This window comes from Manis javanica, chromosome 7, assembly GCF_040802235.1.
Source record: "Manis javanica isolate MJ-LG chromosome 7, MJ_LKY, whole genome shotgun sequence".
Taxonomy (NCBI): domain Eukaryota; kingdom Metazoa; phylum Chordata; class Mammalia; order Pholidota; family Manidae; genus Manis; species Manis javanica.
In genome coordinates, this window is record NC_133162.1 from 45175715 (window position 1) to 45193407 (window position 17693).

Genomic DNA, 17693 nt, shown 5'->3' on the forward strand with positions numbered 1-17693 from the left:
GGCCTCAGTGTCTTCATCTATGGAAGTGGCTGTACATATTAAGTGCGGTATGTCACCACCCCTCCAGGAAGCTCACCCAACCACATCTTCCAGAGACATGGCCATGCTCCCAGCTACTCACGTGATCACAACCGGTGCCACTTTGTTGGGGATGATGGACTTGGCCTTACTGTTGTGCAAGCCTGGGGTCTGGAAGGAGTGGACGCTGAGTGAGTGCCGACTGTCCATCGCGCCGCTGCCCTGGAGGCCTTCAAAGGAGGCACTTGCTGAGACTGTCTGCTGGGCTGTGCTGGCCGTTGTACCCATAGTCTGCCGGCAGCCTCAGGACCCAAGACCTGGGGAGTGAGAGGACGTGCAGTGGAGGGGGTGGGAAAAGCCACACAGGAAAGGACCAAGCCCACTCCTCACCCCATGGTCAGATATAAAGTCTGAGGCCCAGAGAGGGCCAGCTCACCCTGCAGCTGGAGACAGAGGGCAGTTCTGCTGCCCACCACGTTCTGTCTACTACATGCAGGTGCATGTATCCTTTGCTGGTGCTTTGGGGGAGTTATGGACACAGAGTGACATAAAGACACTGCCCCTGACCCCTTATACACTCTTCGGGCAAAAATAAGACAGCTAGGAAGGTCTATACCCTCTATACCAACTCAGGACCTAGGACTCGACTCTAAATGTCCAGGTCAGGCCCCATGGACACCAGTCCTTCCAAACAAACTTTCCAGACTCAGAGAAGTGGGAAACTGTCACACACGAGAGAACTGGGGGAAGATGGGGTGAAATCAGACTTGGATCTGAAAGATCTGGATGGGAACAGGATGCAGGCAGACATTCTAATCATGAATGTCACAAAATGAGGCCATGGAAGTTCCAGACTAGGTGAGCTGTCAGCAGATCAAGCATTCAACAAAAGCAGCAGGATCCTGAACTTCACATCAACATTACCAAGAGCTACCGCTTCTGCCCCATGAGGCATGCTGAGCATCCTGGTGGATGCTGCAATTAATCTTGTCAGTCTCTCTCCAAAAGAAATACTTAAGGCTGTTTGCAAAAAGTGGGCTACAAGGGTGTTTTGTTGATTAAGGTGTTGCTTATAAAACCCTGGAAACAACCTCTAGCCAACAACAGGGGTTTTGTTGAATAAATTATGGTACACCTCAAATGGGATGTTAAAGAGCCATTAGAAGTATCACACTGACTGACTTGGAAAGCTATCTGGGAAATAGGAATGGAAGGAGCAGGTTACCAGGCAGGCTCAGGCCACAATCCCACGTGAATTCATGGAAGTGTATGAGAAAAGTCTGAGGACACGCGTGAAGGTGCTGCCATGAGTTACCAACAAGTGATGAGATTACAGCTGATTTTTATTTTCTCCTTTTTGCCTACCTGCATTTCCTGATTTTTCTCCTATAAACACTAGTAATAAAGCTAAAGCCTATTTAAAACAAATAAGAGAATGGTTGGGAAAGTGGGATGCGGAACCTGTTAAGAGCTGCTGGAAGGTATGGGGAGGACTGGCTAGGGGTCCGAGAGAAGGGAAGGGGCGAGGATTCCACACAGACCCAAATGAAGGGCAGCAGACACGGAAGACAGGCTCACAGAACTCTCGGAGAGTTCAGCAGCTGCTCCAAATGGTACTGACGATCTAGGATCAGGATGGGGAGGGAGCAACCTGCCCTGTGTGCCCCCAAATCCACCTGCACCCTGAGATCAGTCTGCCCAGTGGCAGCACAGGGACAATAAAGGCCTCAGAACACAGCTCCCTTCCCTGCTTTCAGCCAAGCAAGAACTGCTCCATAAGGGAGCTGCTCCAACCATCCCCACTCCTTCCATTCCCCCCAGCCCTCTCCTAGCCAGCAGCAGCATCCCAGGAAGTAGATGGTGAAGTCAGGGATCAGCAGAGGCCAAAATCAGCAGGTCCATCTGAAAGTTGAGGTCCCCAAACACTGAGGTGGAGTCGCTGGTCTCCAGGCGGGGGCTCCCCAGGCCTCCCCCATGGCTGTGTGCGCAGGCTGCCCCTCCCCAGAGCCACTAGACCAAATGACTAGATTCATCTGCCCCTCCCAGAACCTTCCCAGCACCGCCGTCCTGCCCCTCTCCAGTCTGAAAAGGGCTCCCTCTTTCCCTCCCGCCCAGCCTTGTCATCTCTGAAAACTCCCAGCACCCAAACGGCAACTTTATTAATACACACCCCACATGTTTATAAGAGCCCCATCGTGACTCTTCATATCTGGTCCAATCTCAATCTCTCTCTCTCTCTCTCTTTTTTTTTTTTTTTGGTCAAAGGTAAAAAGAATGAGCCTTTGTCTCTATGCAGGAACACAGGCAGTTCAGAGAAGGTGGACGGCTCCAGAGTGGACTCCACTGGCCCACAGCAGAGCCAGAAACTTTTCTCCACTTTGCTTGCTATTGCCAGCCCACCAAAGCCCCCCAGCCCTTCTCAGCCCACTGGGCCAAGGAGAGTGGGAACAGCCTCTCCAAGAAAAGGGACACAAGTAGCTGCCCCAAAAGAGGGAGGGGCCTACAGGAAGCAACATCTGGCTACAGCTGCCAGGCCAGGGCCAGGCCTGCTCCCACTGGGCTGGGCTTCACCTGATCCCTCCATCGCTCCTCCCTGGCCTCCCCCACAGCTCCAGCTCCAGCCACCTCATCTCCCAGGGGCTCTGCAGGCAATGACAGGCCCCAGCTGGTGCCCTGTAAGGACAGCCAAGACACAATACAGATGTGCACAGCTGCAGCAGGCAGGGAAAGACAGTATCCTTTAAAAGTTGACTTGCCTCCAAAATGCCTAGAGGCAGGCAAAGCCCAGGACCCTGGGCTTTTCTCTGTAACTTCCCCCTCAAACCTCTCCCTACCCAGCACACAGTGAGCCTCATTAGCACAGGGTCCTTCATCCTGCTGCCATGTGCTGTTGGGACCCTGGCAACTTCCTTACCCTACTGGACCACTACCAGGCTCAGAGGTCAACAGGGTGGGGTCTAGGATCAGGTCACCTTTCGAAGCTGGTGGGGGTCCCTGATGTTCAAACCTCTACTAGGGGGACAAATGGGGAAGGTGGACTGGGATGAGACCAGACTGTAAGTGTGTCCATGAGCCTGGATGGTCTGTAATCAATTATGCCTCCAATTTCCTACCTTCTAATGAAAGGCTAGGCATTTCCTTCCATTACAAGTGAAGGCTGCCCCCATTATGTTGCAGAAACAAGGATATGGTCACCATAGAGTCAAGACACTCCACACAGTTTTGCAGGTATCTGGACATGTGTTTGAACTCATCACTCCTTTCAAACCACAGTAATTATCAGACCCAGGTCCCCTGTGCAGATGCTGGGGTGACGTGATTGGCCAACTTGGGATTGCATAGCAGGATCCCAGCTTCTCACAACTGAATTTCACTCAACAGGCATGAAGAATTCTGATGATCCTAGATAGAAGCTTATCCTCACCTTATGAAGCAAGCTATAAAGAAGCTGTCACTCCATCTGCAAAGAGGTTCTCAACCATGAAAACAATCCCCATTGCTAAGTGTCCATCATCAAGGTTATGCACCCATCAAAGGCATGCCCCAACTACTGTCCCCAACAAAGCTGAGCAGTGACAGCCTTGCCACTGATGTCTTTAAAAAATAAAATTGAACTTAATTTACCTATTGGATTATCTTGTTATTGGAATAACTAAGGACATGCATTAGTACATCATCAATTTGCTTTGCAGTATTTGATAGTGCTCTCAATATCACTTACTTAATATGTAATCTCATATATTTTGTGCATTTAATAACATTCTGAGAAGGAGTCTGAGAGCTTCTGCCAGATTGCTAGAGGGGCTCTTGGCCAAAAAAAAAAAAGCGGGGTGGGGAGACCTCTATTTTAAGGGCAGAATAATCCCCATCAAACACAGGCCCTTCTCCACCTTCTCCTTTGCTTCCGTTTGTTAACATTTCAAAGCACCTACTAAGTGCCAGGCACCCAACAACCCTGTAAGATCCAGGCTTTTTTGTGACCATCTGCAGATGAGGACTGCCAATCCTGGAAAGTGGCAGCAGTTGACAACTGCTCCTCATTTTGCTTCCCCACCTCTTCATTGACCCTGACCACAACAGCACCCCACACACTCTCCCCTCCCTGTTAGATCTGTGTGACCCCCGCTGGGGATCCTCAGGGACCCCCACCCACTCCACTCCAGGCCACTCCAGACATGGTCTCCTAGAGAGGCAGTTGCTTTTGGGGATGGAACTTCTCTATATATTGAATGTGATGGTTTCACAACTACATACATTTGCCAACACTGACCCAACTAACTGTGTGCTTAAAATGAGTGAAATTCATTGTATGAAATAAATCTGTTAAAAATAAGAGAAGCTCCCAGGCCTCTATCCCACAGGCCCTCTGTGCTCCTTGCCCCTCCAGTCACACTTGGAACCCAGCTCCACAACTCACCCACTATGCGACCTCAGCCAAGCTACCTTTCCAGGCCTCAGTCGTCACTTCTGTGAAATGGGGACAATAGCAGTACCCTTTTCATGGTGTTATTGTGAAGGTCAAGTACCATAATATATGTAAGGTCCTTGGTAAGGGGCCTGGTCAGTGAGAGCTCCTAAGAGTCAGTGGCACAGATATTGCTGGGTGGGGGGCACTGATCAATCAGACTCCAGAGCTGGACTCTGTGATATTGTAACCACCAACTGCATGTGGTGACTGGTCCACACTGGGATGAGCTGCAACTATAAAATGCACACCAGATTTCAAGGGCTTAGTACATAAAAAAGTAAAATATCTCACTAACAATGTATTATGTTGATTATACATCAAATGATAATATTTGATATATCAGGCTAACTAGTGTTATTAAAATTAAGTCTATCTGGGAAAAGGATTAAAGATGGCGGCGTGAGAGGAGAGACAGAGGCTTCCTCCTAAAACCGTATAAAATTAGAAAATATAGTCGGTGCAACTAATCCTGAGAGAGCAACAGGAAAGAGGATGGCACCAGACTGCATACACCAGGAGAAAAGAGCAGACCTTACTGAACAGGGTAACATACCAAAGCTGTGGCTTGGTGGGACCCAAGCCCTTCCCCCACCCCCAGCTCACCAGCAGGAGGAGGAGAAATGGAGCAGGGAGGGAGTAGAGGCCTGGGACTGCTGAATACCTAGCTCCGGAGATCTGCACTGGGAGCACAAACCTACATTTCATGGTACTTTCATCATATCTTCTGATTACAGGGTTGGAAAGCTGGGACAGGCAGAGTTTCTGGAGAGACTGGGATTCTGGCCGCTTGTGGAAAGCAGGGATCCATATCCCACTACTCTGGGACAAAAGCTTATATCTGTGTGCTCAGCCCACTGGTTCAGGCAGTGGAGACAGGCACAGCAGCTGGGAAGCAGGGAATAGCTCTTTCCTCCCCCTAGCACCAATACCGCACCCCTGCGACCCCCGACATTGCTTCAGGGGCTGAGCAGCTCTAGAATAGAGCTTCTGGACACTAGAGGGCGCCAGATACAAACATGAAATGCCAAAGGAACCTGGTCCAGAGTAAGATTATTAATACAACTCCCAAGAAAGATTTAAATGATATGGACCTCGTGACTCTTCCTGAAAGGGAGTTCAAAATAAAAATCATCAACATGCTAATGGAGGTACGGAAAGACATCCAAGAACTCAGGAATGAATTCAGGTTGGAGATCTGATCGTTGAAGAGCACGATGGAGGGTATTAAAAGCAGGTTGGATACGGTGGAGGAGACGATAAATGAAATAGAAACTAGAGAAGAGGAATACAAAGAAGCTGAGGCACAGAGACAAAAAAGGATATCTAAGAATGAAAGAATATTGAGAGAACTGTGTGAGCAATCCAAGCGGAACAATATTCACATTATAGGGATACCAGAAGAAGAAGAGTGAGAGAAAAGGATACAAAGTGTCTTTGAGGAGGTAGTTACTGAAACCTTCCCCACTCTGGGGAAGGAGATAGTCTCTCAGGCCATGGAGATCCACAGATCCCCCTACACAAGGGACCCAAAGAAGATAACACCAAGACACATAGTAATTAAAATGGAAAAGATCAAGGATAAGGACAGACTGTTAAAAGCAGCCAGAGACAGAAATAAGATCACATATAAAGGAAAGCCGATCAGGCTAACATCAGACTTCTGAGCAGAAACCTTACAGGCCAGAAGGGAGTGGCATGATGTATTTAATGCCATGAAGCAGAAGGGCCTGGAACCAAGATTACTTTATCTGGCAAGATTATCATTTAAATTTGAAGGGGGGATTAAACAACTTCCAGATAAGCAAAAGCTAATAAAATTTACCTCCCACAAACCATCTCCACAGTCTATTTTGGAGGGACTGCTTTAGATGGAAGTGTTCCTAAGGTTGAATAGCTATCACCAGAGGTAGTAAAACCACAGTAAAGAAAGTAGAACAACTAATTACTAAGCAAATGAAAAATTAAATTAACTATCCCCAAAGTCAATCAAGGGATAGACAAAAAGTACAGAATATGATACCTAATACATAAAGAATGGAGGAGGAAGAAAAAGGAGGAGAAATAGAAAAGAACCTTTAGATTGTGTTTGTACCAGCATACTAAGTGAGTTAAGTTAGACTCTTAGATAGTAAGGAAATTAACCTTGAACCTTTGGTAACTACGAATCTAAAGCCTGCAATGGCAATAAGTACATAGCTATTGATAATCACCCTAAATGTAAATGGACTGAATGCACCAATCAAAAGACATAGAGTCACTGAATGGATAAAAAAACAAGACCCATCTATATGCTGCTTACAAGAGACTCACATCAAACCCAAAGACATGCACAGGCTAAAAGTCAAGGGATGGAAAAAGATATTTCATGCAAACAACAGGGAGAAAAAAGCAGGTGTTGCAGTACTAGTATCAGACAAAATAGACTTCAAAATGAAGAAAGTAACAAGAGATAAAGAAGGACATTACATAATGATAAAGGGCTCAGTCCAACAAGAGGATATAACCATTATAAATATATATGCACCCAATACAGGAGCACCAGCATATGTGAAACAAATACTAACAGAACTAAAGGAGGAAATAGAATGCAATGCACTAATTTTAGGAGACTTTAACACACCACTCACTCCAAAGGATAGATCCACCAGACAGAAAATAAGTAAGGACACAGAAGCACTGAACAACACACTAGAACAGATGAACCTAATAGACATCTATAGAACTCTACATCCAAAAGCAGCAGGATACACATTCTTCTCAAGTGCACATGGAACTTTCTTCGGAATAGACCACATACTAGACCACAAAGCAGCCTCAGTAAATTCCAAAAGATTGAAATCCTACCAACCAACTTTTCAGACCACAAAGGCATAAAACTAGAACTAAATTGTACAAAGAAAGCAAAAAGTCCCACAAACACATGGAGGCCTAACAACATGCTCCTAAATAATCAATGGATCAATGACAAAATTAAAATGGAGATCCAGCAATATATGGAAACAAATGACAACAACAACACAAAGCCCCAACTTCTGTGGGACACAATGAAAGCAGTCTTAAGAGGAAAGTACATAGCAATCCAGGCATATTTAAAGAAGGAAGAACAAACCCAAATGAACAGTCTAACATCACAATTATCAAAATTGGAAAAAGAAGAACAAATGAGCCCTAAAGTCAGCAGAAGGAGGGACATAATAAAGATCAGAGAAGAAATGAATAAAATTGAGAAGAATAAAACAATAGAAAAAAATCAATGAAACCAAGAGCTGGTTCTGTGAGGAAATAAACAAAATAGATTAAGTCTCTAGCCAGACTTATTAAGAGAAAAAGAGAATCAACACACATCAACAGATTCAGAAACGAGAAAGGAAACATCATGACGGACCCCACAGAAATACAAGGAATTATTAGAGAGTACTATGAAAACCTATATGCTAACAAACTGGAAAACCTAGAAGAAATGAACAACTTCCTAGAAAAATACAACGTTCCAAGACTGACCAAGGAAGAAACAGAAAATCTAAACCAATCAATTACCAACAAAGAAATTGAAGTGGTAATCAAAAAACTACCCAAGAACAAAACTCCCAGGCCAGATGGATTTACCACTGAATTTTATCAGATATATAGAGAAGACATAATACCCAGTCTCCTTAAAGTTTTCCAAAAAATAGAAGAGGAGGGAATACTCCAAAACTCATTCTATGAAGCCAACATAACCCTAATACCAAAACCAGGCAAAGACCCCACCAAAAAAGAAAATTACAGACCAATATCCCTGATGAACATAGATGCAAAAATATTCAACAAAATATTAGCAAACTGAATTCAAAAATACATCAAAAGGATCATATACCATGATAAAGTGGGATTCATCCCAGGGATGCAAGAATGGTACAACATTTGAAAATTCATCAACATCATCCACATCAACAAAAAGAAGGACAAAAACCACATGATCATTTCCATAGATGCTGAAAAAGCATTCAACAAAATTCAACATCCATTCATGATAAAAACTCTCAACAAAATGGGTATAGATGGCAAGTACCTCAACATAACAAAGGCCATATATGACAAACCCACAGCCAACATCATACTGAACAGTGAAAAGCTGGAAGCTTTTCCTCTGAGATCGGGAACAAGACAAAGATGTCCACTCTCCCCACTGTTATTTAACATAGTACTGGAGGTCCTAGTCACGGCAATCAGACAAAACAAAGAAATACAAGGAATCCAGATTGGTAAAGAAGAAGTTAAACTGTCACTATTTGCAGATGACATGATATTGTACATACAAAACCCTAAAGACTCCACCCCAAAACTAGTAGAACTGATATCGGAATACAGCAAAGTTGCAGGATACAAAATTAACATACAGAAATCTGTGGCTTTCCTATACACTAACAATGAACTAATAGAAAGAGAAATCAGGAAAACAATTCCATTCACAATTGCATCAAAAAGAATAAAATACTTAGGAATAAACCTAACCAAGGAAGTGAAAGACCTATGCCCTGAAAACTATAAGACACTCTTAAGAGAAATTAAAGAGGACTCTAACAAATGGAAACTCGTCCCATACTCTTGGCTAGGAAGTATTAATATCATCAAAATGGCCATCCCACCCAATGCAATATACAAATTTGATGCAATCCCTATCAAATTACCAACAGCATTCTTCAATGAACTGGAACAAATAGTTCAAAAATGCATATAGAAACACCAAAGACCCCAAATAGCCAAAGCAATCCTGAGAAGGAAGAACAAAGTGAGGCGGATCTTGCTCCCCAACTTCAAGCTCTACTACTAAGCCACAGTAATCAAGACAATTTGATACTGGCACAAGAACAGAGCCACAGACCAGTGGAACAGAATAGAGACTCCAGACATTAACCCAAACATATATGGTCAATTAATATATGATAAAGGAGCCATGGACATATAATGGGGAAATGACAGTCTCTTCAACAGGTGGTGCTGGCAAAACTGGACAGCTACATGAAGAGAATGAAACTGGATCACTGTCTAACCCCATTCACAAAAGTAAATTCAAAATGGATCAAAGACCTCAATGTAAGTCATGAAACTATAAAACTCTTAAAAAAAACATAGGTGAAGGGCGGAGCCAGGATGGCGGCGTGAGTAGAGCAGTGGAAATCTCCTCCCAAAAACACATAGAGCTATGAAAATATAACAAAGAAAAATCTTCCTAAAATAGAGACCACAGGACACAGGACAACATCCAGACCACATCCACACCTGCAAGGAACCAGCGCCTTGCGAAGGGGGTAAGATACAAGCCCCGGCCCGGCGGGACCCGAGCGCCCCTCCCCCCGGCTCCCGGCGGGTGGAGAGAAACCGGAGCGGTTTTTTTTTTTTTTTTTTTTTGGCGAGCGCTTTTTGGAAGCCTTAGAGGGACAGGCCCCCGTTGCTGGGGAGGCAGGGTGGCGGGACCGGTGAGCAGGTGCCTGGGAATGGCGCCGGAGGACAAAGAATATCCCGCGTTTCTCCCTGCGGGACTGGCAGGCGGGTGCCTGAGACCGGTGCCTGAGGACGGAGGAGGTCGCGCGTTTTTCCTTTTTTTTTTTTTTTTTTCTCTTTTTGGCGAGCGCTTTTTGGAAGCCTTAGAGGGACGGGCCCCCGTTGCTGGGGAGGCAGGGTGGCGGGACTGGTGAGCGGGTGCCTGGGACCGGCGCCTGAGGACAAAGAATATCCCACGTTTTTCCCTGCGGGACCGGTGGGCGGGTGCCTGAGACTGGCACTTGAGGACAGAGGAAATCGGGCATTTTTCCCCTTTTTTTTTCTCTTTTCTGCGAGTGCTTTTTGGAAGCCTAAAAGGGACAGGGACCCCGGTGCTAGGGAGGCAGGGCGGCGGGACTGGTGAGCGGGTGCCTGGGACCGGCACCTGAGGACAAAGAATATCCCGCGTTTTTCCCTGTGGGACCGGTGGGTGGGTGCCTGAGACCGGCACCTGAGGACGGAAGAAATCGCGCGTTTTTCCCCTTTTTTTCTCTCTTTTTGGCGAGTGCTTTTTGGAAGCCTTGAAGGAACAGGGACCCCAGTGCTAGGGAGGCAGGGCGGCGGGACTGGTGAGCGGGTGCCTGGGACCAGTGCCTGAGGACAAAGAATATTGAGCGTTGCTTCCCTGAGGGACCGGTGGGTGGGTGCTTTTTGGAAACCTTGAAAGGACAGGGACCCTGGTGCTAGGGAGACAGGGCAGCAGGACCAGTGAGCGGGTGCCTGGGACCGGCAACTGAGGAAAAAAAAAAAAAATCGCTTGTTTTTTCCTTTTTTTTTTTTTTTCTTTCTTTCTGTTCCCTCTCTCATTGTTGCTATTGTTGTTTTGGTTTGGAGAGTGCTTTTTGGAAGTCTTAAAGGGGCAGGACAGGTCACTTAGACCAGAGGCAGGGAATCTGGGGATCTCTGGGCACTCTAACCCCCTGGGCAGCAGGGAGCACAGAGGCCCCTTACGGAGATAAATAGCCTCCTGGCCGCTCCCCATCCAACGGGGCTCCACCATTTTGGAGGAACAGCCCCAGCCAGGCCAAGCCCACAGCAACAGCGGAGATAAACCCCAAAGCAACTGGGCGGGAAGCAGAAGCCCTGTCTGCGCACAGCTGCCCCGCACAAGCCACTAGAGGTCGCTATTCTCCCAGGAAAAGGCCACAAACCAACAAGAAGGGAAGCTCTTCCAGCGGTCACTTGTACCAGCTCTGCAAACTATCTCTATCACCATGAAAAGGCAAAACTACAGGCAGACAAAGATCACAGAGACAACACCTGAGAAGGAGACAGACCTAACTAGTCCTCCTGAAAAAGAATTCAAAATAAAAATCATGAACATGCTGACAGAGATGCAGAGAAAAATGCAAGAGCAATGGGATGAGATGCAGAGAAAAATGCAAGAGCAGTGGGATGAGATGCAGAGAAAAATGCAAGAGCAGTGGGATGAGATGCAGAGAAAAATGCAAGAGCAGTGGGATGAAGTCCGGGAGGAGATCACAGATGTCAGGAAGGAGATCACAGAAGTGAAACAATCCCTGGAAGGATTTATAAGCAGAATGGATAAGATGCAAGAGGCCATTGAAGTAATAGAAGCCAGAGAACAGGAATGTATAGAAGCTGACATAGAGAGAGATAAAAGGATCTCCAGGAATGAAACAACACTAAGAGAAATATGTGACCAATACAAAAGGAAAAACATTCGTATTATAGGGATACCAGAAGAGGAAGAAAGAGGAAAAGGGATAGAAAGTGTCTTTGAAGAAATAATTGCTGAAAACTTCCCCAAACTGGGGGAGGAAATCATCGAACAGACCATGGAATTACACAAAACCCCCAACAGAAAGGATCCAAGGAGGACAACACCAAGACACATAATAATTAAAATGGCAAGGATCAAGGACAAGGAAAGAGTTTTAAAGGCAGCTAGAGAGAAAAAGGTCACCTATAAAGGAAAACCAATCAGGCTAACATCAGACTTCTCAACAGAAACCCTACAGGCCAGAAGAGAATGGCATGATATACTTAATGCAATGAAACAGAAGGGCCTTGAACCAAGGATACTGTATCCAGCACGACTATCATTTAAATATGATGGCGGGATTAAACAATTCCCAGACATGCAAAAGCTGAGGGAATTTGCTTTCCACAAACCACCTCTATAGGGCATCTTACAGGGACTGCTCTAGATGGGAGCACCCCTAAAAAGAGCACAGAACAAAACACACAACATATGAAGAATGGAGGAGGAGGAATAAGAAGGGAGAGAAGAAAAGAATCTCCAGACAGTGTATATAACAGCTCAATAAGCAAGCTAAGTTAGGCAGTAACATACTAAAGAAGCTAACCTTGAACCTTTGGTAACCACGAATCTAAAGCCTGCAATGGCAATAAGTACATATCTCTCAATAGTCACCCTAAATGTAAATGGACTGAATGCACCAATCAAAAGACACAGAGTAACAGAATGGATAAAAAAGCAAGACCCATCTATATGCTGCTTACAAGAAACTCACCTTAAACCCAAAGATAAGCATAGACTAAAAGTCAAGGGATGGAAAAACATATTTCAGGCAAACAACAGTGAGAAGAAAGCAGGGGTTGCAGTACTAATATCAGACAAAATAGACTTCAAAACAAAGAAAGTAACAAGAGATAAAGAAGGCCACTACATAATGATAAAGGGCTCAGTCCAACAAGAGGATATAACCATTCTAAATATATATGCACCCAATACAGGAGCACCAGCATATGTGAAGCAAATACTAACAGAACTAAAGAGGGAAATAGACTGCAATGCATTCATTGTAGGAGACTTCAACACACCACTCACCCCAAAGGATAGATCCACCGGGCAGAAAATAAGTAAAGACACACAGGCACTGAACAACACACTAGAACAGATGGACCTAATAGACATCTATAGAACTCTACATCCAAAAGCAACAGGATATACATTCTTCTCAAGTGCACATGGAACATTCTCCAGAATAGACCACATACTAGCTCACAAAAAGAGCCTCAGTAAATTCCAAAATATTGAAATTCTACCAACCAATTTTTCAGACCACAAAGGTATGAAAGTAGAAATAAATTCTACAAAGAAAACAAAAAGGCTCACAAACACATGGAGGCTTAACAACATGCTACTAAATAATCAATGGATCAATGAACAAATCAAAATAGAGATCAAGGAATATATAGAAACAAATGACAACAACAACACTAAGCCCCAACTTCTGTGGGATGCAGCGAAAGCAGTCTTAAGAGGAAAGTATATAGCAATCCAGGCACACTTGAAGAAGGAAGAACAATCCCAAATGAATAGTCTAACATCACAATTATTAAAACTGGAAAAAGAAGAACAAATGAGGCCTAAAGTCAGCAGAAGGAGGGACATAATAAAGATCAGAGAAGAAATAAACAAAATTGAGAAGAATAAAACAATAGCAAAAATCAACGAAACCAAGAGCTGGTTCTTTGAGAAAATAAACAAAATAGATAAGCCTCTAGCCCAACTTATTAAGAGAAAAAGAGAGTCAACACAAATCAACATAATCAGAAATGAGAATGGAAAAATCACGACAGACTCCACAGAAATACAAAGTATTATTAAAGACTACTATGAAAACCTATATGCCAACAAGCTGGAAAACCTAGAAGAAATGGACAACTTCCTAGAAAAATACAACCTCCCAAGACTGACCAAGGAAGAAACACAAAAGTTAAACAAACCAATTACAAGCAAAGAAATTGAAACAGTAATCAAAAAACTACCCAAGAACAAAACCCCGGGGCCGGACGGATTTACCTCGGAATTTTATCAGACACACAGAGAAGACATAATACCCATTCTCCTTAAAGTGTTCCACAAAATAGAAGAAGAGGGAATACTCCCAAACTCATTCTATGAAGCCAACATCACCCTAATACCAAAACCAGGAAAAGACCCCACCAAAAAAGAAAATTACAGACCAATATCCTTGATGAATGTAGATGCAAAAATACTCAATAAAATATTAGCAAACAGAATTCAACAGTATATCAAAAGGATCATACACCATGATCAAGTGGGGTTCATCCCAGGGATGCAAGGATGGTACAACATTCGAAAATCCATCAACATCATCCACCACATCAACAAAAAGAAAGACAAAAACCACATGATCATCTCCATAGATGCTGAAAAAGCATTTGACAAAATTCAACATCCATTCATGATAAAAACTCTCAGCAAAATGGGAATAGAGGGCAAGTACCTCAACATAATAAAGGCCATATATGATAAACCCACAGCCAGCATTATACTGAACAGCGAGAAGCTGAAAGCATTTCCACTGAGATCGGGAACCAGACAGGGATGCCCACTCTCCCCACTGTTATTTAACATAGTACTGGAGGTCCTAGCCATGGCAATCAGACAAAACAAAGAAATACAAGGAATCCAGATTGGTAAAGAAGAAGTTAAACTGTCACTATTTGCAGATGATATGATACTGTACATAAAAAACCCTAAAGACTCCACTCCAAAACTACTAGAACTGATATCGGAATACAGCAAAGTTGCAGGATACAAAATTAACACACAGAAATCTGTAGCTTTCCTATACACTAACAACGAATCAATAGAAAGAGAAATCAGGAAAACAATTCCATTCACCATTGCATCAAAAAGAATAAAATACCTAGGAATAAACCTAACCAAAGAAGTGAAAGACTTATACTCTGAAAACTACAAGTCACTCTTAAGAGAAATTAAAGGGGACACTAATAAATGGAAACTCATCCCATGCTCATGGCTAGGAAGAATTAATATCGTCAAAATGGCCATCCTGCCCAAAGCAATATACAGATTTGATGCAATCCCTCTCAAATTACCAGCAACATTCTTCAATGAATTGGAACAAATAATTCAAAAATTCATATGGAAACACCAAAGACCCCGAATAGCCAAAGCAATCCTGAAAAAGAAGAATAAAGTAGGGGGGATCTCACTCCCCAACTTCAAGCTCTACTACAAAGCCATAGTAATCAAGACAATTTGGTACTGGCACAAGAACAGAGCCACAGACCAGTGGAACAGATTAGAGACCCCAGAAATTAACCCAAACATATATGGTCAATTAATATTTGATAAAGGAGCCATGGACATACAATGGCAAAATGACAGTCTCTTCAACAGATGGTGCTGGCAAAACTGGACAGCTACATGTAGGAGAATGAAACTGGACCATTGTCTAACCCCATATACAAAGGTAAACTCAAAATGGATCAAAGACCTGAATGTAAGTCATGAAACCATTAAACTCTTGGAAAAAAACATAGGCAAAAACCTCTTAGACATAAACATGAGTGATCTCTTCTTGAACATATCTCCCCGGGCAAGGAAAACAACAGCAAAAATGAGCAAGTGGGACTACATTAAGCTGAAAAGCTTCTGTACAGCGAAAGACACCATCAATAGAACAAAAAGGAACCCTACAGTATGGGAGAATATATTTGAAAATGACAGATCCGATAAAGGCTTGACGTCCAGAATATATAAAGAGCTCACACGCCTCAACAAACAAAAAACAAATAACCCAATTAAAAAATGGGCAGAGGAACTGAACAGACAGTTCTCCAAAAAAGAAATACAGATGGCCAAGAGACACATGAAAAGATGCTCCACATCGCTAATTATCAGAGAAATGCAAATTAAAACTACAATGAGGTATCACCTCACACCAGTAAGGATAGCTGCCATCCAAAAGACAAACAACAACAAATGTTGGCGAGGCTGTGGAGAAAGGGGAACCCTCCTACACTGCTGGTGGGAATGTAAATTAGTTCAACCATTGTGGAAAGCAGTATGGAGGTGCATCAAAATGCTCAAAACAGACCTACCATTTGACCCAGGAATTCCACTCCTAGGAATTTACCCTAAGAACGCAGCAATCAAGTTTGAGAAAGACAGATGCACTCCTATGTTTATCGCAGCACTATTTACAATAGCCGAGAATTGGAAGCAACCTAAATGTCCATCGGTAGATGAATGGATAAAGAAGATGTGGTACATATACACAATGGAATACTACTCAGCCATAAGAAGTGGAAAAATCCAACCATTTGCAGCAACATGGATGGAGCTGGAGAGTATTATGCTCAGTGAAATAAGCCAAGCGGAGAAAGAGAAATACCAAATGATGTCACTCATCTGAGGAGTATAGGAACAAAGGAAAAACTGAAGGAACAAAACAGCAGTGGAATTACAGAACCCAAAAATGGACTAACAGGTACCAAAGGGAAAGGAACTGGGGAGGATGGGTGGGCAGGGAGGGATAAGGGGGGGGAAGAAGAAGGGGGGTATTAAGATTAGCATGCATGGGGGGGGAGGGAGCAAGGGGAGGGTGGGCTGCACAACACAGAGAGGACAAGTAGTGACTCTACAACATTTTGCTAAGCTGATGGACAGTAACCGTAATGTGGTTGTTAGGGGGGACCTGATATAGGGGAGAGCATAGTAAACATAGTATTCTTCATGTAAGTGTAGATTAAAAATTAAAAAAAAAAAAAAAAGAAAGAAAGAAAGAAAAGGGGGATTACTCCTTAACAGGATAAAACTATTGGTAAATCAAAGATCAACGCATGCTTTAAATATCCTTAATGTTGATCACTTAAAGGGTGTCAGATGATCAGCTATGGAGGTACTCTTTTCTGATAATATTCCTTTCTCTTAATTTAAAAAAAAAAAAAAAAGCAGTTACTGTGTGCTGACCTCCAATGAGTTCTGCACAGTGGTATAGAGGGCATGTCAAAGTGTGGGCAAAGGGTCTGTTTGTTTCTATGCAGAAGATCAAGGCCTAGCTTGGATACCCAGAAAATGAACTAAGATACGATATGAGGAGGAGCTTCCGGCATCAGCACTCTCTGGAGGACTTGTGCCGGGGGATGATCATCAAAAAGCCTCCACAGGGATCCGGATGATGCTGCGGTTGTGGCTGCATCCAGCCCACCGTCTCCTGGACTTGCCATAAGAATGAGGAGGGAGATGTCTAGGCTGGCATGTGCATACAGTGAGACAACGAATTTGACCGGATCTGTACTGTTGGAACTCAACCAGGAGTTGGGAGGGGTGCAAGTTGTAGCACTCCAAAATCTCATGACTATAGACTATCTATGGTTAAAAGAACATATGGGATGTGAACAGATCCCAGAAATGGGCTGCTTTAATTTGTCTGATGGTTCAAGTACAGTTGGACAATATCCATCATATCATAGATAAATTTTCACAAATGCCTAGGGTGCCTAAATGGTTTTCTTGGCTTCACTGGAGATGGATGGTAATTATAGATTTGCTTTGTTTATGTCACCGTATTCCTATTATGTTAATATGTGTGTGCAAATTAGTTAGTAGTTTAAAACCTATACATACTTAAGGTACTATACAAGAAGATATGTCAAAGAAATAATCAATCCTCCCAAGTTTCCTTCATATGCTACATCTATAGCTTTTCTTCTTCCTTCCTAATTACAACCCTTAAATAGAATTCATGCCTCAGATCGAATTTACCGAGTATCATAATTCCTCCAGGTGGTAAAGATACCTCGAGACAAGTGCTGGGCATAGAAGCCACAGGGCATAAATCTGCAAAGAAGTAAAAAGCTAACCTTTGCAAACAATATGGCTTCTCTCTCACTTACCAACTTTACATTTCCCTGT

The 17693-nt window shown here is 43.6% G+C and overlaps 1 protein-coding gene across 9 annotated transcripts in view; it reads right to left on the reverse strand.

Annotated features, from left to right (window-relative positions):
- The window catches only part of PALD1 (phosphatase domain containing paladin 1), a 112987-nt gene that overhangs the window by 38122 nt on the left and 57172 nt on the right, over positions 1-17693 (reverse strand). For 8 of the 9 annotated variants that reach the window (XM_073240904.1, XM_073240900.1, XM_073240901.1 and 5 more), the window contains one exon: positions 122-335. The exons of the other annotated variant lie outside the window; for it this stretch is intronic. In XM_073240904.1, the coding sequence (XP_073097005.1) occupies positions 122-306 (185 nt within the window). In that variant the 5' untranslated portion in view covers positions 307-335. The remainder of the gene's footprint in view (positions 1-121; positions 336-17693) is intronic. 9 annotated transcript variants of the gene reach the window in all.